The sequence below is a fragment of the Humulus lupulus genome, chromosome 4 (assembly GCF_963169125.1).
Source record: "Humulus lupulus chromosome 4, drHumLupu1.1, whole genome shotgun sequence".
Classification (NCBI taxonomy): domain Eukaryota; kingdom Viridiplantae; phylum Streptophyta; class Magnoliopsida; order Rosales; family Cannabaceae; genus Humulus; species Humulus lupulus.
Window position 1 is genome coordinate 242385700 of NC_084796.1, and position 24697 is coordinate 242410396.

The 24697-nt window shown below is 31.6% G+C and overlaps 1 protein-coding gene across 2 annotated transcripts; it reads left to right on the forward strand.

The window, feature by feature from the left end:
* Nucleotides 1-4932: 4932 nt before the first annotated feature.
* On the forward strand, nucleotides 4933-17517 carry LOC133831453 (villin-3). Of its 2 annotated transcripts, XM_062261752.1 has the most exons (25): nucleotides 4933-5215; nucleotides 5247-5302; nucleotides 7559-7700; nucleotides 7946-8045; nucleotides 8470-8538; nucleotides 8664-8900; nucleotides 9017-9194; nucleotides 9385-9517; nucleotides 10668-10824; nucleotides 10895-11045; nucleotides 11126-11226; nucleotides 11321-11479; nucleotides 12189-12257; nucleotides 12326-12394; nucleotides 12567-12704; nucleotides 13240-13368; nucleotides 13650-13797; nucleotides 13949-13959; nucleotides 14050-14190; nucleotides 14268-14393; nucleotides 15032-15094; nucleotides 15500-15598; nucleotides 16084-16333; nucleotides 16589-16818; nucleotides 16901-17517. In XM_062261752.1, exons 3-25 carry the CDS (start codon nucleotides 7645-7647, stop codon nucleotides 17012-17014), a joined length of 2928 nt encoding a protein of 975 aa, XP_062117736.1. In that variant the 5' UTR covers nucleotides 4933-5215; nucleotides 5247-5302; nucleotides 7559-7644; the 3' UTR covers nucleotides 17015-17517. The 2 variants fall into 2 exon arrangements, with proteins under 2 accessions (XP_062117736.1, XP_062117737.1); XM_062261753.1 differs by having other exon boundaries at nucleotides 4933-5379.
* The last annotated feature ends 7180 nt before the right edge of the window (nucleotides 17518-24697 follow it).

The following is a 24697-nucleotide window of genomic DNA, read 5'->3' on the forward strand; positions in this document are numbered from 1 at the left end:
CCAAAAAAAATCTAATTTTAATATTAACATTTTTATTTTGAACACGTAATTGTTTATTTTTTAAAAAAATTTTTGATACATATTAAAGTGACAATAGAAAAAAAAAATCTCAATGTAATATTTTTATCAATAAAATATTAAGAATTTCTCAATATTTTATTAATGGTAGATGTATAAATTTACTCAAAAAATTATCTCTTCTTCACTTTTACTTTCCCTCCTATATTTTCTACCAAACAAATAAATTTACCTCTCTTTCCCACCTTTCCATCCACCCCTGTGTAAACCAACTCTACCAAACAAAGGATAAGTAGTCAAATAACTTTTATTTTAAAAAGTAGTCATATACTTGAACGTGCTAGTGGAACAAATTTCTATACAGACTATTTTAGACCTAGTCAAAAATAAATAAATAAGAAAATACAACAAAAGAACAAAAGAGACAATACTATTACAGAAATAATTAATAAATGTCATATTATAGCATTACATTTAATTTTATTTATTGTTGTTTGTTAGCAAGGTTTTCTTTATTGAAAAAAAAAAACTTGAAAGAAAGGTTATTTATTACATAAATTACCCAACTGGTGAGTCAGAAGTTATTCTAGTAGATTGCATTAATGCGGTATATTTATTATTAGAAGAGATAATTAGTCATATAGCTTATCTCCCAACTTCATTTATTTGTTCTTAGAAATATAAATATATTTATTCGTATTATAACTGAACAAACTTGTTTCCAAACACATATTTTTTAATGACAGTATTTATTTGATTTTTCTTCACAAAAAGAAAATGTTAAGTAAATCTATAATACTTAATATTGAATATACACTTAGGGTGTGTTTGGAAAGTCACATTGTAATTGCAATTGAGTGTAATTCAAATTAATTACTTAATTTAACGTGTTTATCTGACTATGTAATTACAAAATAATTATGTAATTAGAGGTATTTGATAGGTCTCAATTACACTCTCTAATTCTTATAGTTTTTATACTGAATAAAAACTAATTATTATTTATTTTAAATAGTATTTTTTACATAATTTATTTTGTAATTACTAACTATGTGACAATTTCATAAATAATTACCACTTGATATCTAAATATATTTTATATTTTAAAATATAATATAATTACCTATATATGTATTTACATGGTCTAACAATTACATAATTATTTACGGACACGCCGTTGCGAAAAATAGAAGAAGATAGAAAAGAAATGAATAAACATTGTGGTAAATATATGATATTGTTGACAAAGTGTTTCGTCATGAAAGAAAGAAAGAAAGAAAGAAAGAAAATGTTAGTTTAGAGAGTAATATGGTGGTTGGAAAGTAAATAACACATTATTTTTATAATGGTTTCAGTTAATTAACATGATCTATGTCCACTGTTATTATTTTCTTACTCTTTAATATAATTTTTTTAATACAACAAATTATGATATGGTCAATCTCTTGATTGACTGGATTGATCTGATTGAACTACAACATTAGTGGAATAATCTTCTATGGTTGAGTGATTGCCTCTTATTTTATAGACTGTGAGCTGTACCTTGCTTGGGTCGTGCACCGCTTGTGAGGTGAATGTTTCTTATTGTCTCTCAAATTATGCCCAATCTTTGTTTGTTACCGAGTTGATTCTTTGATGAACTTTCATGCATTCCTAGTAAATCATCCTCCTCTACTTCCCGCACTCGGCTTCGCTCTTTTGCATCACCCCCGACGCCTTTCAGCAAAGAGGGTTTTTCTCGAGCTGGTTTTCTAAAAGGAATTATGTTTTTTTGGACATGTATTTTGTTTCATTACCTATGTAGGCTCTGCGTTTAGATAAATTATTTTTTAGACCCTATGTTTTGTCAAATGGTTCAAATAGAACCCTAAATCCGATTTTGATTAAAGTTTTCTCAATTGAAATTACAAATAATTCACCAAACTAATAATTCAGAACAAAAATAAAAGTAATTTTGCTTAGAAACTATTGTTATATTTAATTTTTTCTTCATCGAAATTGAGTTTAGATGTCTATTTGAACTATTTTATAAAATATATGGTCCAAAAATAAAATTTTTAAAATACAAGGTCCAACCAGATAATTAGACAAAACACAAGATCTAAAAATGTATAAACATTTTCTAAATTAAGAAAAAAATTAACAAGCCATTGGGTTTTGGTATAATAAGTATAAATATATATAATATTAATGAATTAAGTTCATAAAAAAAATTAGATATATATATATTACTCATTTTTTTGTGCAATGATGTGGCGAAAAATATGGTGATTGAGACCAAAAAAACATCGTTCGTCACAAGGAATAGATGTAGTTGTTTGTGGAGGCCTGGTCGATATTTAGAGGAAGGAGCTGCTCACATACAGGGCCGGCCCTGAAAAAAAGTGGGCCTAAGACGGTTTTAATAAATTTGAAAAAAATGGGCCCTTTTGAAAAAAGGATGTGAATTGAGAGTGAGATTGTGAGAGAGAAGGACGAGAGAGAGAGAGCCAAAGAGACTTCTCAGCTTTTTTTTTTTTTTTTCTTTGAATTGCCTCACACGTTTTGGTCCAGTTGGACCACTACATTTATATTTATTTAAACAAATTGGGCCGGCTGGGAAAGAAAGGCTGCTGGGCCTTATTTAAATTTTTTTTTTCTTGAACACCAGTTGGGAAGGGGAAAGACTGCTGGGCGGGCCTTATTTAAATTTTTTTTTTCTTTGAACACACTTAAGAGTTTACATGATATTTTTGGGTCCTGGGTAGGGGTGGGCCCTAGGCACGGGCCTAGCCCGCCTATGCCCAGGGCCGGCCCTGCTCACATATCACGATCTCTGGTCGTGTATGATCATTAAGCCACACAGATAATGTGTAATATGTGAGAACATTCCCAAAGTTTACGGAATTTAGCCATTAGTGGTAATAAGTGATTTACATACTCCATGTACCTTCAATCCTTACTATAAGTAAAATGAGAGAAGACCTTAGCATTTTTTGGAGACTAATTCATGCATGAAAGAACCCACATTCTCTTTGTAATTTAAAGCTCTCTGCCTACTGAAAACTTAGTAGATGCAAGTTTATTTGATTTGGTTGTTAAGAAAGTTAATAATAATAAAAGTGACTAAATAGACAGGATGTCATTATTGAGGTCGAACCATTATAAACTAACTTTTCATTTATTACAATCCCGTTTAACATTAATTAATCTTCAAGTTTGCACAATGTTCGTATTTGTTCAATTAATTTATTAGTTAAAATGCAAGTCGAGAATATAAATTTTTAAAATTTTATTTTGTTGAGTGAGTCTACAATGTAAAATTGAGAATTCTTGTATCAGTAAAATATATAAAATAAAAATTAGGTGCAATTAAATTATTTTAGATTTTTTAATAAATTAAACTATATATATGTAGTTGGATTAAATAGGTAGTTGAATTCTAATATTTAATATATTATCTAATTATATACCTCATAACTAAATCACACGATAATAAATAACTATTTAATTTAATACGATCTTAGTTTTCAAAGGTGACCCAAAATGTGTAATAATTTTGAACGAAAGATATAGAAATGTACGCGAGCTAAGATTTTTATTTATTTATTTTTTAAAATAAGACATTGTAAAAAAATATTATTTATTTTCTAAAGGCCCTTTAGAACATGACGATATTAAAGAAAACTTAATATTACATGTATTAAGATGTTGTCTCAAAATTGCTAAAAAAAAATGCTATCTCAAAAGAATACCTAATTTTATTGTTAATTATTTAAAAAAAAAAGACATTGTAAAAAAATTATTATTTATTTTCTAAAGGCACTTTAGAACATGATGATTAAAGAAAACTTAATATTACATGTATTAAGATGTTGTCTCAAAATTGCTCAAAATAAATACTATCCCAAAAGAATACCTAATTTTATTGTTAATCTCTTTTTGTGCATGTTTTCATTGTTACTAATTATTATTATTATTTTAAAGAATGCAATATGTCATTATTTTCTATTATCCTGGCAGAAGCAGTAGCAGTAATAGTTTCATAGAAATTAACTGTTTAGCTTTAATTTCTGCTTATCCTAAAAGATCCTTATATGCTAATGACTTAGGAATTTTGTTAGATGATATAACAAGTCTATTATTTAGTTTTCCTGAGGCATCCCCACTTTATGTTCGTCGTTCGGTGAATAAGACTACTCATGAATTAGCTGCACATGCACTCAGGATGAATGGTGAACTTGTATGGTTGGATGATTTTCCATCATTCCTATTTGATGTATTGCTCTCATTATTTTCAATGAAATGTTTCATTGTTAAAAAAAAAATCTTACATTTTACTTTATTGTCTAATTTTCTAAAGGTAGTTTTATCCCATATTGCAGTTTTGATAATAAAGCGGCGGCCCATAGTTTTGCTAAATATAATGAGCTTTCTTAGATTAGAAAAAGTATCTCTACCTATTTGTAATGTTTTCAATATGAATTTTTAATGATATTTTATCTTTTTTTTTTTTAAAAAGAATATTTTGTTTTACAAAATGGATGGATCGTCATTTTTTTCAATAATGGTAGGTTAATATATCTTTAATGGTAAACATTGTAAGTAATTTTTGTTTTGTAAGCGATTTTTTTTTTTTTACAACAAACATTGTAAACGACCATATTAAGTTATTCATTTAAAGCTTTGTAAGTAACTTTATTAATAATTTTTTTAAAATTTTCTTAAGAAAAATCTAATTTTCTAATTTAAAAAATCATAAAACTAATTATTTTTGTGATTCTAACATAAATCAAAAATAAAAATGTAATAATAAAAAAGAAAAGAAAAAAGAAAAAGAAAAAGAAATTCCATATAAGCGAGCCAACATGGCCGGTGCCCCCGTCACCGGATCTTCATTGGTCTTATTAGCCTTAAATAACCACTTTCTCTCTCATCTTCGTCTACTACTACTTCTTCTTCTTCTTCGTATCCAATCCATTTCATTTTCATGCCCTTTCTCTCTCATCATCATCTTCTTCGCTTTATTTCCCTCTGAAAACTTTCTCTCTCCGAATTACAAATCTCAAAAGCCTAAAAAGCTAGAGAGAGAAAACACCAACACACTGCAATAATTCACTTTTCTTTCCAACTATTTTTCTCTTCCCTTAACTTTCTTTCTTTATTGCCAGCTCTATCCACCACCCTTCTCCGTCCCCATACCCATTTCTCTCTCTCTCTCTCTCTCTCTCTCTCTCTCTCTCTCTCTCTCTTCTTCTTCACCATCACCATCACCATCTCATACACATACGGAGATCTGTTTCAGGTACGTTAATTCTCTCACTCCACCGATCAATCTGTTTCACGATCAGCTGAGCTTGATCGATTTTCCGGTTTCAATTTGTAAGCAGATCCTTTTTTCTTTTCAATTCTTCGAATTTGATCCATTGAGCTGATTGTTATCGCCGATTACGGATTTTCAATTTCTTCTCTGGTTCACTTTTAAATAATTGTGATAATTGAAATGTTTTCCTTTTGGCTGTTTTCGGTTTTGGATTATGTCTTCCAATATGTATTTGGATGTCTGATCTGATTTTTTTGTTACTTAGGTTTTGTCTGTTTTTTAATGTTTGATCATGTAGGCTCTTTTGTCTTCTTTTGATTGTTATGTGATCTGGCCTTTTCGTTTTTATACTATGTTGTAAAGTTTTGATTTTATTCAGAGGTTTGAATAATTGAGTTGATAATTTCAAGTATGATTGGTTCAACAAAACAATTGAGAAGATCTAACAAATAAGATATGTTATATGAATAAATAAGTGTGTAGAATGAGACCTTATCTGGATTCTCCTTTTTCTGGTATTTTTTGATCTTACTGCTATTTGTGAACGGTATTTTTCTGATGAGTTCAGAACACCACAAATTTCAAAACCTCTGAATGTAGGTTCATATTTTAATTGAGCTGAGATTGTTTTCATGTGTTTCTTTACACCCATTTGCATTGGAGAGGCTGAAAATGTGACAGGCTTAAAACGTCTTTACTGTTTTAAGTTAATTTTGTTGATGGCATGATTTCGAGCAAGCGCTGTTGATGATAATTCTTCTTGGTGTTTTTGGTTGCTAAGTTAAAGGTTCACTGTTTGGTTAGATGGGTGTCCTTTTCTCATAGGAGCTGGGCAACTTGGGGATATGGCTTGATGGATTTTTATTGGATCTGGAGTAGTGAAAGCATGCATGCACAGAGAGGTTCTCGTATGTTACTGCAGAATAAGGATATTGTTTGAGATTATGTTAATGATTACTAATGCTTTATGCATAATATGAATTTGTAACGGAGGGAAGTCTAGCAACAAAGCGTACAAATTTCTTTGTTTTCTAGTTGGCAAGTTTGTTAGTGGGACAAACAGACGAGTTTTGTTCGTGGCATGCTTTCACAAAGAAATACGAATTCCATCAGTAACACAGATACTGAAGGAGACTTCTCTTGAAGACTCTTGATTATGCATGTTATTTCCTGGAATCATCTAAGTGGGGACTGTTTAGAATCATCATCATCAAGCTTTAAAAGCTAAGATGCAGATACATCTATAGATTGGTGGATGACCATGTACTAACTTTATGTTTTTTGAGAAGTGAAGAAAAGAAGTGCTTCTGGATTAAATTTACAGTCACCCTTGGGATCAGTTTCGTGTAAAGGCTACATTCAAATGCTTGTATGAAATAGAAAAATGGATAAGAAAGAGGATGGAAATTTTGTAGGACTGTCTTGGGAATCAAAAGGGGTAGAGTTACTAAAGAAATAAAAAGGAGGGTGGGGATGTGGGGTGTGTGTTGAGATTATTTTTGACATATATGTCACTGTGAACAGGAAGTCATCAGGAAAGCAGGCAAGTTAAACATTTTAAGAGGTTTTTTTGGGGTGAATGCTGTCAGAAGGACATGTTTTCCATTACTGTATGGAGTGGATTTTAAGATATATGAAGATAAATTAGAACAAAGCAATAACTTAGATGTGGTATTCCATATATGTATGGCTGAAAAAAGAAGTGGAAGGCAATTTCGATGATCTTTATTCCAACTTGATTACAAATTGAATAACTTATAAAAATAGAATCTCAGTTTAGTCTTCCCTTAGACTTGTATATAAATAGATTGACAGGATTCCAAACACAGTGCTTGCAGTATACCTGCATGCTTATGCATGAAACACTTTCTTATACTTGCTACACAATTCTAACTTGAACATTTACTGGTACCAAATATATAATAGTGTTTGTTTGTTTTTAATTATAAAAAAACCATTTATGGTGAATAATATAGCGAATTATACACACAAGTTATATTAGAATAAACGTACTTCTAATTCTCTTATTCTGTAGAGATCCAAAATTCGAAGCATATCTGATAAGTTTGCCTCATGACTAGATGTATACATATATTTTAAGAAAATAAATTTTTTAAAGATTTTTGGAACTTTGTAATTTTTTTTTCTTTCATTTAAAAAGCATGTTGTTTTCATTTTAGCAATTCTTATCTTTGTTTTTTTCTTGACATTTTGTGGAATGATCGTTGTTTCTTGCAGTGATACATTGAAGAACTTCCACAAAGAAAAGTACGGGCAATTAAAAATATCTTTCTTTTTTCTTTGCTGATAAGGGATTTCATACAATGTCTAGCTCCACAAAAGCTTTGGATCCTGCATTTCAAGGAGTGGGTCAGAGAGTGTATCCTTTAACATGAAAAGTGGCTAAATAAATGAATACATGATTTTTTTTCTCTCTCAAAGAATGAGAGGATCAAACTTTATGTAATTGACTTTCATCACCGAAAAAAGAAACAAAAAAGAAAGAAAACTTAAGTATTATGCCTGCCTTCAATTGACTGCATGTTCAGTTTTTTTTTTCATCAGAAGTTAAGTAGTCTCTTTTAAATTTTAATTTTGTTCATGTTAAACTTAACATCTCTTTAGAGGGACTGAGATTTGGCGGATTGAGAATTTTCAGCCCGTTCCTCTACCAAAGACTGATTATGGAAAATTCTATTGTGGGGATTCTTACATCGTATTGCAGGTATGTATTTGGCCTTTAATGTTGTTTCCCAGTTTCTCTTGTATGCATTTATTATAAACACTAATATCTATCTAGATATTGTCATTTGACATCTCACAAGAGAATACAACTAAAATTTATATTTGGTGGGTGGTTATTGAAGTGTCAAAAGTTAGCTTTAAAGAATACATTCTGCATTTTCTTATCTCCCGTGTTATATGGAGCGTAGGTTGGAACAACTTCTGTTTTATTTTTGATGTCTAAACCTAGAGGTCTTGTGAGAGGAATAATAAATTTTGTATTTAATAAATGTAAGATTATGGTACACAATTTTTGAAGGCTCCAGCAGATGTGTATCTTCTCTGCGTTTCTAGACAAGTTTCACTTTCAGAAGGACATGGATGTGGTGAACAAATTTTAATTATGTGATCCTTTTTTTTTTCAGACATCACAAGGCAGAGGTGGTGCTTATGTATATGACATACACTTTTGGATTGGAAAAGATACCAGTCAGGTATGTTTTACTTCTTGCCTCAAGGTTTTGCTAGTATCAATTTCAAAATAATCCTCAAAAAAGGGTTCATAAAAAATGTTTTACTTGATGTGGAACTTCTTCCACATATGTAACGTTTATTGTAGGATGAATCTGGAACAGCAGCTATCAAGACTGTGGAACTTGATGCATCCCTTGGTGGACGTGCAGTGCAACATAGAGAAATCCAAGGCCATGAATCTGACAAATTTTTATCATACTTCAAACCTTGTATCATACCTTTAGAGGGGGGTGTTGCATCTGGATTTAAAACACCCGAGGAGGAGGAATTTGAAACACGGTTGTACATCTGCAGAGGAAAACGAGTGGTCAGAATGAAACAGGTTTGAATTCTTTTAACCACGAGATCTGTATATTAACTAGAGATTATTTTTAAATAAACCTGCACGAGTTCACAAAATACCACTCTACAATTTTTTTAATTTTTTTTTTGGCGCAGATTCCTTTTGCACGTTCTTCACTGAACCATGATGATGTGTTCATCTTGGACACCCAGAACAAGATTTATCAGTTCAATGGTGCAAATTCCAATATCCAGGAAAGAGCCAAGGCTTTGGAAGTAATTCAGTTTTTGAAGGAAAAATATCATGATGGGACTTGCGATGTTGCCATTGTTGGTGAGTGCATATTCCTGTTTGATTTATGTACACATAATAGTGATATATAATATATATATCGTGCATGATAGTTATAATTTACTTTCTTCCTCCCATTAGAATTGCATTTTCTGCACTTTGAGCTTAATACTTTACAGTTTCACTTATTCATACATATACGTCTGGTCTTAATATGTGTGCACCTTGCTAGATGATGGGAAATTGGATACAGAGTCAGATTCAGGCGAGTTCTGGGTCCTCTTTGGTGGGTTTGCTCCAATTGGCAAGAAGGTTGTCACTGAAGATGATATTATTCCAGAGGCTACTCCTGCTAAACTTTATAGGTTCTCTCTCTCTCTCCTATTTTAGAATTATGAGCACAAGAGATATTTTTAACTTGCGATGCCATTTTAAATTTTCATCTCCTATTGAAATTTTACTTCAAAAAGGTTATCCAGTGTGTAGATGTGGCGTAGGGTGTAAGAATTATGTACTTGAGTCACTTACTGTCAAGTGTTTGCATTAAGTTTGTTAGTATGCCCACCTTTTGCTATGTTATTATGGTACTTGGACTTTTGTTTGTGAGTAATTTAACTCCATTTCACATGCTGTCACTTTGGATTTTTATTTTAGAGTTTGTCAAGCCTTTGCACGTATGGTTTGCATTTGCTTTAGTTGGTTCAGTTTTCTAATTTTGGATTTCGTTTTGTGATATAATTTGTAGCCAGGAAACAATTATGGCTTGCACATTTTTTTTTCTAGCTTCGTGGACATTATTTAATTATAATAATTACTAGCCTTACATATGCACCTTTTACTTCTATTTTTATTCCATTATATATAATTATGTTCTGTCCTATGCAGTTAGTAGAATCCTTTATACATATCTCATTACAATTTTTTTCTTTCCCGATCAATCTACTATGATAATGATACATTCATATTTTTCTTTAAAAATGTCAATTAAGATATTTATTATACTAATTGTCGTCATAGTGCACAAGAGATGTAATAAAAACTATTTATTCTAGGCATATCGGATTTACTATATATAAGAGTTTGTGTTTAGGATTTGGATTGAAAGCTGACTAGGGCTTTGTTAGAGACGACAGGTGGCAAGCTTATAGGATAGTTTGTTAGTATGGGGAATGGGGGACAGCTGGGTATATAACAAGTATATGGGCTTGAGTGGAAGGTATGAAATGCGTGAGTAGAATTCGAGCTTAGCTCTTGGGAGGTTCTAGGTCCCTCAAAGCACCTGAGTTGTCTTTATTCTGTATTTTGTTTCAGTCAGTAATAGAAATCTTTATTTTGGCTATTGTTTCTCTGTTTTGGGTTCATATTAGTTTGTGGAAACCGAACTCATATCTATAATCCTTTATCGCATTCTAATGTGTTTTCAGAAATCATGTAACTATTAATCTGCATGCTATTGTCTTCTAGTGGGTTAAATAATCAATGTGATGTCCTAACTTGGTTGTACTAATTTTGTAGCATAACTGATGAAGTGAAGATTGTCGAAGGTGAGCTATCAAAATCCATTTTGGAAAACAACAAATGCTATCTTCTGGACTGCGGTGCCGAGATATTTGTCTGGGTTGGTCGAGTTACACAGTTAGAGGAGAGAAAAGCTGCCATCCAAACAGCTGAGGTAGTAATATAGTATCTGTTATTTCATATTGAACAAAATATGGGTTTCTGACCCACAATTTTGCCACCAGGAATTTGTTGCTAGTCAAAATAGACCAAAAGCAACACGTATAACTCGGCTAATTCAAGGTTATGAGACACATGCATTCAAATCCAACTTTGAGTCTTGGCCATCAGGATCTACAGCTCCCGGTGCAGAAGAAGGAAGAGGAAAAGTGGCAGGTAATGCATCATTTTCATCAGTTGTATTGACCAGATTTGTTCAGCCTAGCTCCATTGATGGTATTCTTTTGCTCTGTTAGCTTTGCTGAAGCAACAAGGTGTTGGTTTGAAGGGCATGACAAAAAGTGCTCCTGTAAATGAGGAAGTCCCACCTTTGCTTGAAGGAGGTGGAAAGATGGAGGTATGGTTGGTACTTCATTGCCTTGAAAGAATGTCTCAGCAATAATTATGGCTGTTACTACCAATGTCTTTTGATTTTTTTTTAACTTTGCAAGGTATGGCGCATCAATGGCAGTGCCAAAACTCCATTACCCAAAGAAGACATTGGTAAATTTTATAGTGGAGATTGCTACATCATTCTGTATACTTATCACTCAGGTGATAGGAAAGAAGATTACTTTTTGTGCTGTTGGTTTGGAAAGGATAGCATTGAGGTAAGCAACATACTTACATTCCCATTTTGAGGAAAGTTAAATTCGGTATATTATTATACGTAATTTTGTGTACATAGAAACCATTCTTATGCATTATCAACCCTGCGTTATGGTGATTTTTATCAAAAAGCGAAGATCATTCACATAAAAATGGGCAACTAAGGGCTTGTTTTAAAAGAATTTCACGTATATTTGAGAATGTTTAACATTTTGGTATATTTGAGAATGTTTAACATTTTCGTATGTTTGAGAATGAGACTTAGGTGGTCAGTTCATTGCAGACCTTCACTGCAAACAATTCTAAAAAAAATATTATTTTCCATGAAGATTTGGTTGGTTGGCTTGTTTATATCTGGATTCTCGGTTTAGATTTTTACATGAACTAGAAATGATGCATGTTCTTTTATTAGCTTTTAGCATTCGCTTGTCCGTTCTTTTTCTTTCCTTATATTGGTCATATTAATTAATGTTTAGTTAAATTATGGTGCAGGGGTTTCATATATGTTTTATTCTATTTGAATGATAGAAACTTTTGCAAATTTGCAAAAGAGCATAACTTTAAATCTGTTTGTAGCTATAAGCTTGCTTGAAATAATCGCCTATATTTTTTAAAGGGCCATATGTTCTTGGTCGCTGTTAGTTGGTCAAAGCTTGTGGATCTATATCCATCAATTTAATAATAATAAAAAAAATTGTTTACCATTTGCAGGAGGATCAAAAGATGGCTTCTCGTTTGGCAAATACCATGTCCAACTCACTGAAAGGGAGACCTGTTCAGGTATCTATTATCTACAATCAAGTTAGGAATATGAATTTAAGACTTGTATGTAACAGTGCTTGTTGCAGGGTCGCATATTTCAAGATAAAGAGCCGGCTCAGTTTATTGCTCTTTTTCAGCCTATGGTGGTGCTAAAGGTATTCTGCTTAAAATTTTAGCTCATGTTGCATCATCAATAATAAATTCCACAATAAGAGGCAAATGGTCTTTTTGTTTTTTTAGCACCAGAAAAAAGAAAAGTATGTGTGTGTATATATATTGAATTTGGTGATTTATACTTACTGGCTATTTGCTTTATTTTGTTTTCAGGGTGGCTTGAGCTCTGGTTATAAAAAAAATGTTGCCGACAAAGGTTTGACGGATGAAACTTACACAGCAGACAGTATCGCATTGATTAGGATATCTGGAACTTCCATTCATAACAATAAAGTAGTGCAAGTTGATGCGGTATGTTTTCTTTCCAGTAAAAGTTTCATGGTGTTGCCTGTCCTTTTAGTCTATTTTGTCTTAAGGGCATTCTGATGAGGCCATGTCTATAGAGATTGATGGCCTCCGGTGGGTAGTGAGAAGGAACTTCCCAAACTGTCATTTAGCTAGAAAATCCTTACTGAGTTTTCAATGACCTCAGACTACCATAAATTTTTTTTCTGGTTTCTCAATAAGATAAGAAACTACATACTGCCTACAACCTTTATCAGTAGTGAATTAAATCACGAGAGCTTTTGATATGGATCTCTTTCTTTCTCATATTTTGACACACACAAACTCACTTCCATCTCCGTATGATCACAAGGTTTATAGCTTACAGGAGGTTAAAATGAAAAGAGAAATGATAGCCTTACTTTTCAAAATTGAACTTGCAGACAAGTTCATGAAACCTACTGCTCATTAGTTTTGCAAATTATGTGGATATTTTCATCTATGTCCAGCAAGTAGCTATAAATTGTGGTCCCTGCTTAATATATCTGTCATTCTTCTTTAGGTAGCAGCATCACTGAACACTGCTGAGTGTTTCCTTCTACAATCTGGCTCTTCAGTTTTCACTTGGCATGGAAACCAATGCACGTTTGAACAGCAACAATTGGCTTCAAAAGTTGCAGAGTTTATGAAGGTATACTTCTGGCTAAACGTTATCTTTCCTTTGATTTTGTTCCTTGGACTAATTTTGATATTTTTTTCAACCTTTAGATGAGCACTATCATTATATTGGTTTAGTAGCAGTAATGACATGAATTGAGCAGATATCTGTTTGATTGGAGTCATACATTAAGTTAGCATTTTTAGAATTTTTGGTCCTCCTTACAGCCTGAGGTTAAACTGAAACATAAGTTTCTAGAGTTTTTTCATATACTGCTGTCATTTCAATTTAATTATGTATTCTGTCTAATTCAGCCGGGAGTTTCTTTAAAACATGCTAAAGAAGGAACTGAAAGCTCAGCCTTCTGGTTTGCACTTGGAGGGAAACAAAACTACACCAGTAAAAAAGTTTCTACAGAAACAGTCAGAGATCCACACTTATTCACATTCTCATTCAATAGAGGTAGTGATTCCTGTTAAATCCTGACAAATCTTTAGCATTGTTCTTCTTTCTTGAGATAATGAATTGATATCTTGGTTTACTAGTTTACCAGCTGATTACTTATTCTAACTTTCTTTTATCCATCAATCTTCTTGCCACATGGATCACCCAGGAAAGTTTCAGGTGAGTTTGGACTTCAAAGAAAACTTAAGTTTCATTATATTTTGACTCAAAGTACTAGTGGTTATAATTTATTTTGTATGTAATTGGCAGGTGGAGGAAGTATACAACTTCTCACAGGATGATTTGTTGACAGAAGATATTTTGATACTAGACACACATGCTGAAGTATTTATCTGGGTTGGTCAATGCGTAGATTCTAAAGAAAAGCAAAGTGTTTTTGAAATCGGCGAGGTATTATGTAATTAATTGGAGTTTTCTCATGTTTTCCCAATTACGAACTGCTTCATAAATGGTTATTACATTTGCAGAAATACATAGCGTTGGCTGCTTCTCTAGAGGGATTGTCTCCTAATGTGCCACTGTACAAAGTTACTGAAGGAAATGAACCTTGCTTCTTCACTACCTACTTTTCATGGGATCATGCAAAAGCCAGCGTATGTGCAAAAGCTACAAATTTTATCTTTCTTGGTTTATGATTTTTTGTTGTTTTTATGGCCCCTAAAACAAGTAGGAGAGCAGAATACCTTGACATGGGCACATTGCTCCCCTACTTGATAGGGGAACATCATGATATTTATTTAAAAAAAGAATTAAGTTTTCAAATTTCACAAGCATTATGAATTATTGATGCAAGTTGCCATGAATAAGCACTGCTAGTTCTTGTTGTTCATTAAGCTTTTTTAAACCCGTGTCACTTCTTCCACCTTATTTTAGTTTAGTTGCGCCCAATATTCAGTCAATCTTTATTTAATATTAAAGTTCTTGATTATATCGTGTGTGAACTATACTTCCAAGTTTCATTAAACCCTTCAAGCGATTCTTTTCATTGAGTGGTTCATTGTCATATGTAAACATAGAGCATTTGTAAAGAATAAATTCAAGTGATTGTATTTCTGCAGAAGTGCAATATTGTATTCATATAATAAGTTAAACCAATAATCACAAGGCTTGTTGTTCTTGAATTTTCTTGTGCAAGTAACGAATTGTGGCCAAATTTTGCTCTTTCATGTTTGTTGCATGTTTCGGTGCTCTTTTAACATCAGCCCTTATCCATGCTTTCTCTGAAATGCAGATTCAAGGCAACTCATTCCAAAAGAAGGTGTCAATCTTCTTTGGGTTTGGTAGTACTGTGGAGGTAAGCAATCCAAATATTGCTTGATCTAAATGCAGAAGCATGTTGATTATGCTGATCAAAAACCAAGAAAGCATGTTTACTAAGATCAGCTTTGTAGGAAATCCAATTATACAAAAATGTTAACAGAAAATTAGCTGCCAATATATCTGTTGGGGGAAACTACACATTCATTGCTTTCTTACAACCAAGCTCCAGTAACGGGATTCGGTTACAAATTAATTAAAAAAATTTACCTACTTGACTAGGCTATTTTGATCTATTCTTGATTATTATGATAATAGTAATCATGTTTTCATGTTATCATTAAGCATTTATTATTTACCACTTACAAGGATATTTACCAATTAGGAAATCAGTTTTTTCTTCTATAAATGTAACTGATTCTCCCTTTCCTTACTGAACCAGGAGAAGTCCAATGGGAATCAAGGAGGACCAACACAAAGGGCTTCAGCTTTAGCTGCTTTGTCTTCTGCATTTAGTCCATCCTCTGGAAAATCACCCCCGGTAACTAAATATACCAATTCTGGTTATGATATTATCATGTCTTGATCTATAAGTCTTGAGGAATCATGATGGCATTTCAAATCATTTTTTTGCTCGGTCTTTTGTTGTGCACTACTTCCTGTAAGCCTCTCAATAACTTTTTGCAACTGAAGAGCTGCTTTTCATCATTCTTAGATCTATTCATGAAATTTACTGAAAATAATTCACACTTATAGATTATCTTCCTCTCTCATTTCTTGTTTTTGGATTATTAACTGCAACATCTTTGTGGTGCATGACCTGATGACTTCCCTTAAATGTTTTCTCATGAAAAGTCAATAAATCTTCCTATCAAGTTAATCCCGCATGGCTCATTTGGTTTCATGGTTTTTTTGTCCCCTTAAATGTTTGCATGATTACTTTTTTTCTTTATTTCAAATACTTGGTGATGGTAGAGGATTTTGTACCTGTTAATATTATTAAATTAAAGCATGTGATATCATCAGGGTCAGGATAAATCCAATGGTTCTGGTCAAGGACCAAGGCAAAGAGCTGAGGCTTTAGCTGCTTTATCATCTGCATTTGGCTCATCATCAGGAAACAAAACTTCTGCTCCTAGGCCTGCTGGCCCAAGTCAAGGCTCACAAAGAGCAGCAGCAGTTGCTGCTCTTTCGCAGGTTCTTACAGCCGAAAAGAAAAAGAAATCACCTGATGACTCTCCTAGCCGAAGTCCTCCCTCAGAAACTAGTGCCCCTGGTAAGAGCCATTTACTTCTGATTCTCTACATGAGATGATGAAAGCATGTCTAAATCTATTAGCAATTTTTTCTCCCATTTTGGGTGGACACTGCTACTGCTAATTTTTTGTGTTCAACTTTTGACTAGTTACGTGCCTTTGGTCCTGGAGTAACGTTTTTTGTAACATTAACATTGATCTGTTATTTCTGAACTAAAACATAATTTTACTCTTGAAACTGAAATTATAGATCCTGACACATTTGCATTCTTTCAGCTGAAGCAAAAAGTGAAACTACCTATTCTGAAACAGAGGGTTCTCAGGATGGTGGGGAAGTCAAGGAGGCAGAGGAAGTAGCAGCTGCATCTGAAAACAGCAGCGAGTCAGAACCAAAGCAAGAAACAGTGCAGTTTGAAAATGATGGTAGCCTTAGTACATTCAGTTATGATCAACTGAAAGCTAAATCTGAAAATCCAGTTACTGGAATTGATTTCAAGCGAAGAGAGGTTGGTCCTATTGCAAATGTTTTCACCCATTATAAATCACCGTCATTTCATTACTTCAATTTTATACCCTTTTTTTTCCCAGGCCTATCTTTCAGATGAGGAATTCCAGACTATATTTGGGAACACAAAGGAAGCCTTCTATAAACTGCCGAAATGGAAGCAAGACATGCAGAAGAAGAAGTTTGATCTCTTCTGAGGCTGAATTTGCTAGATTGTGTGCGTTTTCTGCTCCTTTTGCATCCTAACCTGGGGTGCGTCATTCATTTTGATAAAAAAAAAATATTTCTTTGTTGGGTAGTTGTGGTTTTTTTTATTGGTACGCAATGCCTTGATTTCCATATTAGCATCTTTTATATTTTTTTTTCCTTTGATGAACATGGTACTTGGTTAGATTCGGTATTGATTGTGATGCCGCCGAGAGTGATTTTGTTTCCATTCTAGTTTTTTTTGTTCTTCTTTCTCTTCTTTGTAACTGCCACTGCCTCTTGTAATGGTCATATATGGTAGTTCTGAAGGCAAGTAGCAGGCAGGTAAAATTCTTTCATTTGGTCACTGTGAATTTCATATTGTGGTTATTCGACTACTACTTATCTCTTTATTTTTTGTCCTATGAAAAGGGGTGTATATGTATCGCTTTTGAACTTGTTTAAGAATTAAGATACAGGAAATGAGAAACTGTTTGATGTTTTTTATGCATTATTTTTACTTTTGTGTGGAAAAGAATATAATCTTTTGGTTGAGTATATCTTTTCTTGTATATCAGCATTATAACACTTGAATGTGTTATCATTGTTCTTTTTATTTTTAATTCGAATGTGTATTATTGGATTAAAATGGACAAATAATAATAATTATCAGCCTATTAAGCTGATTAACTTGAGATCTTATTACACAATTTTTGTGAAATTCCACTAACATGCCCCCCTAACTTGTCCTTGAGACCATGTTTCATGAATTTTGGACCATCTTTGATACTTGAAACAAGTTTAAAGTACTTTTGTTCAAATATTCTTGAGAGGAAAAAGTAAGGGGAAATTTTTAAAGTTGGTACATTATGGCATAGTAAATCCGATTTATGATTCGTCATTGATCTTGCATTAAAAAAGTTTTAAGATTTCTTCTTATTGTACTCCACTACTTTTTGTTTTTAAAAAATAACCAATTGATTCTACTTTTTTCTTTTGTTGGTACCTTTAATATATCTATAGTTGCTCTCATCTTTAACAAACTTCTTTTTCTTTTGCATCCCTATTTCCTTTTCTTTCTATCCTTCCCTCAATTTATGATTCTTCTTTCTTTTCTTTTATTTTTTTTCCCTTCTTGCTAATATTTTCACTTTCTAATTACGTAACCCTGAAAATTCTTATCATTTATTATAGTAGAAGTTAAAATTGGACTTAATAGTGTGTTTGGATTTAAGATTCTACGTCGTTTGAAATGATATGGTTGTATAACACCAAAAGTAAACAAGTCGGTGCAACAATGGTCCAAGGGCTATCCTATACGTCTCCTCTAATGCGAGCCACATAATAATTTGCTTTATCTAGCCACATTAATAAAAAAAATTGATTACATGATCAAATCAATCACTATATGCAATTCATTTTAATCCGAAATCATTTCTGCTTATCCAAGCATTATTATCAAGGACAGAATATATCAGTTTGTAGTGAAGCCAAATTAAATATTCGCCGTCAACATATAGGTAGGTCCAAACAACTAGGGATAGAATCTTTGGAAGAAGATTGGTCTCATCTTGGAACTGACTAAATAAATTGGAAGAACTCCCAAAATTAAGTCTATAATCTATATTTTAAATAGAGAAAGTTAGAATCTGAACTTCATGAAATGGTTCTACTTGTGCTAATTAATTAGGCAAGTCCTTTTCAACTCAAAATAGGGAGATTTAAATTTGGAACCTTCTCTATGCAAGAACAAGTGTACTACTAATAGATTATATTAATGGCCACAAGCAAGATTTCTTTTTTAACAATGTTAAATTAAAAATTAAATAATAATTTTTTTTCTTTAATTGGTTTCATAAAAAATTACCTTTCCAGCTAGAAACTTGATGAACTCTCACTAGCGTGCCACTCGATTGATCCCATTACATAAAGTGATAAAAACATCTTTTGACCATAATATATCATAGAGAAAACCCTATTATAATTATTATTATCTTGTAAAAGTTGTTCACATAAAATCATAGTATTTAATTATTTATAGTTTAATACAAATGGGCAATCGAGTTTAATGGTAAATTAACCAATTTCACACATAATGTTTTCCCAAAAAGCTTTACTTTTTTCCTTTTTGGTTTCAATAAGGTTATATTATAACCCAAATTCAGTGCCTTTCTTTGCAGCAGACATGTCGGTTCTTCGTCAAAATTACTCTTATTACAAAAATAATAATCTATAAGGTGGTTGTCTAGATAAATGTTTACGAAATTGTTTTGCTAAATACATGATATTTTGGGGGGGCGTTAGGATTTAGATAAAATTTTGTGAGTATAAAAATATTAAATGGGTGGAACAATTGGTTGCTTGTTTTGAAAAATGTTCATTTAGCCACAGTAATAGTATCTTATACTAAATTGTTTATAAAATTGAAAACAAACCCTTTATTATTGGATACAACTATATTACAGGCGCAAAAAATGGATTAAAATTTGTAATCGTTTTTTTATTATTAATTACATCATTCAACATGATTTGAATTTTATTTACAAAAATTAAATATAAATAATTATTTACACATATACCATAATATATACCTTAAAACAAGTTTTTTTATTATTTTTTTTCTTACTTCAAATCTATACATTTTTCTTTTCTCTTTTCTCCAAAACTTGAAAATAAAATTCCAGCCACACCGCTAGTCGGTTGGGCTCAAAAGTGGTACTATTGCGGCCTACTCTTCAAGGTGATCATTTTGATACGTGAGAATCATATGTTTTTTGGCCGTCGCCAGAGAATATGACTAGAATAAAAAACAACATTTTAATTTATTTTTTATATTGTGTTAACCAAAAAGCAATTAAATTTTAATCTTGATCAAAATTTGTATTCTTATTTTACATTTAAAAGATACTATATTGTATTCTAAACAACTTAAATTTATTTAAAAATATATTCAAAGTAACTTTTTTACAATAGATTCTTTAGGATATTGTTTGGTAACTTTTAAATAGAATATAAAAAAAAATTGTATAGTATACTAAAAGTAACTTTTAATAATAAGCTATATAGTAATTTGTTATATTTTATTGTAACTTATTAGTTTTTATAAAATGACTAATCGGCAACACAAAAGTATCTTAAGTAATAAAACGCCATAATATAACTTTAAAATGAATAGTCAGTGTCTTAAGATAAAAAAAAATCAAAAAATAAGTATTGGAGGTAACCAAAATGTATGTAAGATAATATGCTATAAAAATAATTTTTTTCATGAAAAAAGTAACTAGTTGGTAACTTGTTAACATTTCAAGTAACCAAAATGTTACTTTTTTAAACCCAGAAAAACGGAAAAAATGGGATTTCGGGAAAGTTTCAAATTCAGGTATATTACTTTTAGAATCCGGTATATTTTGATAACGTGGAAAGGTATTTTTGTAGGTGATTTTTGTAATTATTTTATATTATAGGTATATAATTGTAAATATCCCTTTTTTTTTAAGTTGTATGCAATTGTTGGGCCGATGAAATTGTATTGCGCTAGATAGTTTTTATGGGCTTGGGCCAGTTAGAAAGAAGCAAATCTTCAGAGGTCTTTGTTGTGTTCTTTTTCCTTCGTGCTCGATCCATCTCATTATCTATATACGAGACATAAAGGTGGCAGAGGAGAGCTTCAAGTGCATCCCAAATCTCTCACACGCGTTGTAGTGCAGTTGACAATGTGGGGCATGGAAAGCATAGATCGAGCTCATTAGGAACCGACTTGATGGTTTGTGAATTTGGGATAGAGAAAATAGTGATGATTTGTTGTAGTTTAGAATATTTGATGAGTAGTAGTAGTGGGTAGAGTAATGATGGGTTATGATATTATAGTTAATGTTGTTGAGTGGTCAAGTTAAGAAAACTGGGTTTGGAGGAGTAAGATTTATGTTTTAGAGAATAGATGATAGTAGAAAGTAGTAGAGTTTTATTGATAATTTGTTGTTTGTAGTTACACAATTTGCTACCCATGATGAGGTATTTATAGTGGCTAGCCCACTTTATATTTGTGGCTAGAATTATTTGTTCTAGATTTTTCTAGTGTATTTGATTTACAAATACAACTTCTATACTAATCTACATAATAAAGAGTCTAGACTATAGAGTATTCTAGAATGTCTTTGAAGTTCTTCTATTCTACAAATATCTAGATAATTCTTGAGTAAAGTATTCTACAAATGTCTAGAATATTTTAGAGTATCCAAGAAATGAGTAGCAACTTCTAATTGTTATATTATTTTAAATAATATAATGTTAGATTAAATAATGTGACATAATGTGATTTGTCACACAAATGTGATTTGTCACACCTTGTAACATATTATTGAGAGTCACAAAATTGGACACATGTATGTGCCCAAATGTGACATATTTTGGAGTTACAAACCTGTAACTCTCAAATATTACCCAATAATGTGTAGATTTGATATTACACATTTTGATTTGAATTTCTTAAAGCCATATGTGAAATATGGCTGTTAGAGATGTGATTTTAACTCCCATAATATGTATGGAAGTTACAAAATCAAGTGGGAATGAATTTGGAACGTTTTGGCAAATTTGGAAAATTGGTTGCTGAAAAAACGACTTGGGCCGCTGCCTATGTTTTTCAGGCCGCAGCCCAAGAGGCAAAAATAGGCAAAAACACACCTTGGGCCACGGCTCGTGTTTTTCAGGCCGCGGCCTGAGCGGCTGACAGCATTTTCCAAACTTCGGTTTTATCCAATTTTGAACGTTTCCAACAACCAAGTAACTCCCAAATCTCTATTTTAATTCCATAAACATCTAATTAATCATTGGTAACACCCATGGGGGTTGGTGGAATTTGAAATTCAAAGGGTATCTCAAAACTCTATAAATAGGAGCCTAATGCTCACTTGTAAGACACATCATTTTTCATCCACAAAGCACTTGGCTGAAAAAATACACCTTGAGGCTTGATAATTCAAGAGAGCTATTTCCTAGAGAGATCCCTTAGTGCTTAGAGAATAGGGGGAAATAAGCTTTTGGACAAAAGTCTTGAACCTTGTTCAAGTTGGTGATCCCCACTACTCTACACTTTGGTTGTGTGAGAGTTTGTGTTTTCATTCTTTTGTTCTTCTTATTTACTTGTATTGTTATAGTATTGAGTTTGTAATCTTCTTCTTCTACATCTTTTGATTTACTTGTATTTTGAGCAATTGAGTTATAATACTTATTTAATCAATATTATCTTGTCCATTGTATTTTGCATAGAGTTGTATTTGGTTTTTCCATAATTCCATTGAGCAATAATATATATTCTCTAACAATCAAAAGCTTATATTTCCTTTTCAATGGAAGGAGAAACCATGGAAATCATATGAGGATCCAACTTTGAAAAGATGGTAAGATAAGGTAATGTTCTTCTTTGGTTTTCTTAGAAGATCTAATGGTTTTCATATAGTGATAGAAATGAGAAGAAGAAAAGTTTATAAATGAGATTCATTGTTTTCTAATCTCCTTTGTTTTTTAGTGGTTAGATTAGAAGATAATATAATATCTTGAGTTTTTGTGATATGTGATTAATATGTAAATAATCTAGTAGATTATTGGGTAATATGATAAGCATGCTATAGAATTGTCTCATTATGAGATAATGATAAATTATTGAGATGACAATTTATGAGTTTTATATGACATGCCTATATATTGATTTTGTGAATCAATAGAATATATCAATATGTGGATATGTGAATTATTGTATGATATTTGTGATATATTTACAATATCATTATGAGATTAACAATGCATGCTAATATAATGGATATATGTTGACAAATTGTGTGAAATTTCTTTGAGACATAATTATGTTAATATATAAATGTATATTGATTTATACATGAGAATTATCATGATTATTATGATATGTCATATAATATGATTATTAAGGTGATAATAATGTAAATATGTTTATCATATATTATTGAAATGTGATGAGTTACCATTTATTTGGTAAATAAAGAGAATTATTTGAGAAATTAAATTTCTCATTTAAGTGTTTACCATCTCATTTTATGAGATAAGAAAAGATGAAACTAAGGGGGTTATATCTTTTAATGGTTGTGTCTTGCCATTGCAAGAAAAATGGATCAAGGTGGATTAAAAAATTGTGGGATGGCATGATGACTCAATAGACTTATAGTCTAGAGTGTGGTCAAATGAAATATATTTGAGAATTAGTTAGTGACAATAATTCTTAAATATTCAATGAGGAGACATTTCAAAATTGGAGAAGCAATTTTGAATCTTTACACCAATGGTGAATAAAAGAGAACTTTATTCATTTTGGTTAAAGATGGTGATATGTTTAAATTAATCTCAATGAGGAAATAATTTTAAACAAAAACATAAGAAATAAAAGTGTTTAAATAAATCAATGAGGGTTTATTTTCTTTGATTTAAAGTGTTTAAAAATTGACATCTTCATTTTGATTTTGATGAGAAAATCAATGGATGTCAAATTGATGTCTTCGAAAGAATCTCAAAGAGACTCTTAAGAAATAGACAAAAGTTGTTTAAGTGATTTTGAGATTATTTAGCAACTAAAAAAATGAAATGTTGTGATTATTTGTTGAAGAAATTCTCACATTACATTTGTGTTCACATTTCATTTTGTGAAATATATAAAAGAAAGAAACCAAGTGAAAATTACTTTCAAATAAGTGTTTCTTACTTTAGCAAGTAAATAAATCAAGATAAACATTGAGGTTTTATCTTGAGAGTTTATCATGTGGCATAGAGGACTCATGATGAACTTTGAGAAAGATAGACTTATCTTGGAGGATAAATGACTTAATAGAAATGAAGAGATTTCTATTTTAAAGTGATATTTTATTATCATTATGTAAGAAATGTGGGGGTGATGCTCCAATGTTAATCAATTGATTAATTTGGTCATCCTATCAAATAGGTGATTGGAATTCCACATTTTAAATCACATTGGCTATATGTGTATAGAATTGATAAATCTAGACATGCTTGGTTTCTAAAGTTACTGTTTGTAATATTTTGATTCAAGAAGTAATCAAATTTAAAACATAAAGGAGAATTTTAGAAACAAAGAGATTTATAGAATTAATAATCAAATGTTTATCTTGGATATTAAACTATAAAATAGTGCGGGTGTTGACTATGGTCAAAATCACTATTTTAAAGGGGTAACTATTTTAATCAAACTATGGCTAGAAACAAAGTTTGAATAAAATAATGAGAGTGTCTAAGTATGCATACATGAGAAAAGAAATGATTCAAATGGAATCAATTTTACATCTCAAGAGATGGGACTTAGACTCCCTAAAGAGATTCACGGTTGATGGTAATCTATCTTAATACTAGTAACCAAACTAGTATTAGGTTCAATAGGTAATAACAAGTCAATCAAGTGAATAGTAGTAGTACTCAAATTTTGTCCCATCTGAGATATGAGTACTAGAGTGTTACCAAAATGAGGGTTAAAACCGAAAGGTTTTTTAATAAAACTCAATCTTGAAAAGACAAGTATTTTAGGGTAACAAAATACTGTAAAAGTTCTACCTATATAGACATAGGAGTGGTGCCGCCCCTCATGAGAATTGTGAGTCATTTTCAAGAAAAGTCTATGAATGGAATGTGCACATGGCCATTAACGGTGCAAAAGCGAG

Bases quoted from the DNA above. Each gene is read 5' to 3' on its own strand.
- LOC133831453 (XM_062261753.1), top strand. From the start codon at position 7,645: ATGTCTAGCTCCACAAAAGCTTTGGATCCTGCATTTCAAGGAGTGGGT. The intron at 11,480-12,188 runs GTAAGCAACATA...TACCATTTGCAG, and splicing joins TTGGAAAGGATAGCATTGAG to GAGGATCAAAAGATGGCTTC. The intron at 12,258-12,325 runs GTATCTATTATC...TGCTTGTTGCAG, and splicing joins TGAAAGGGAGACCTGTTCAG to GGTCGCATATTTCAAGATAA.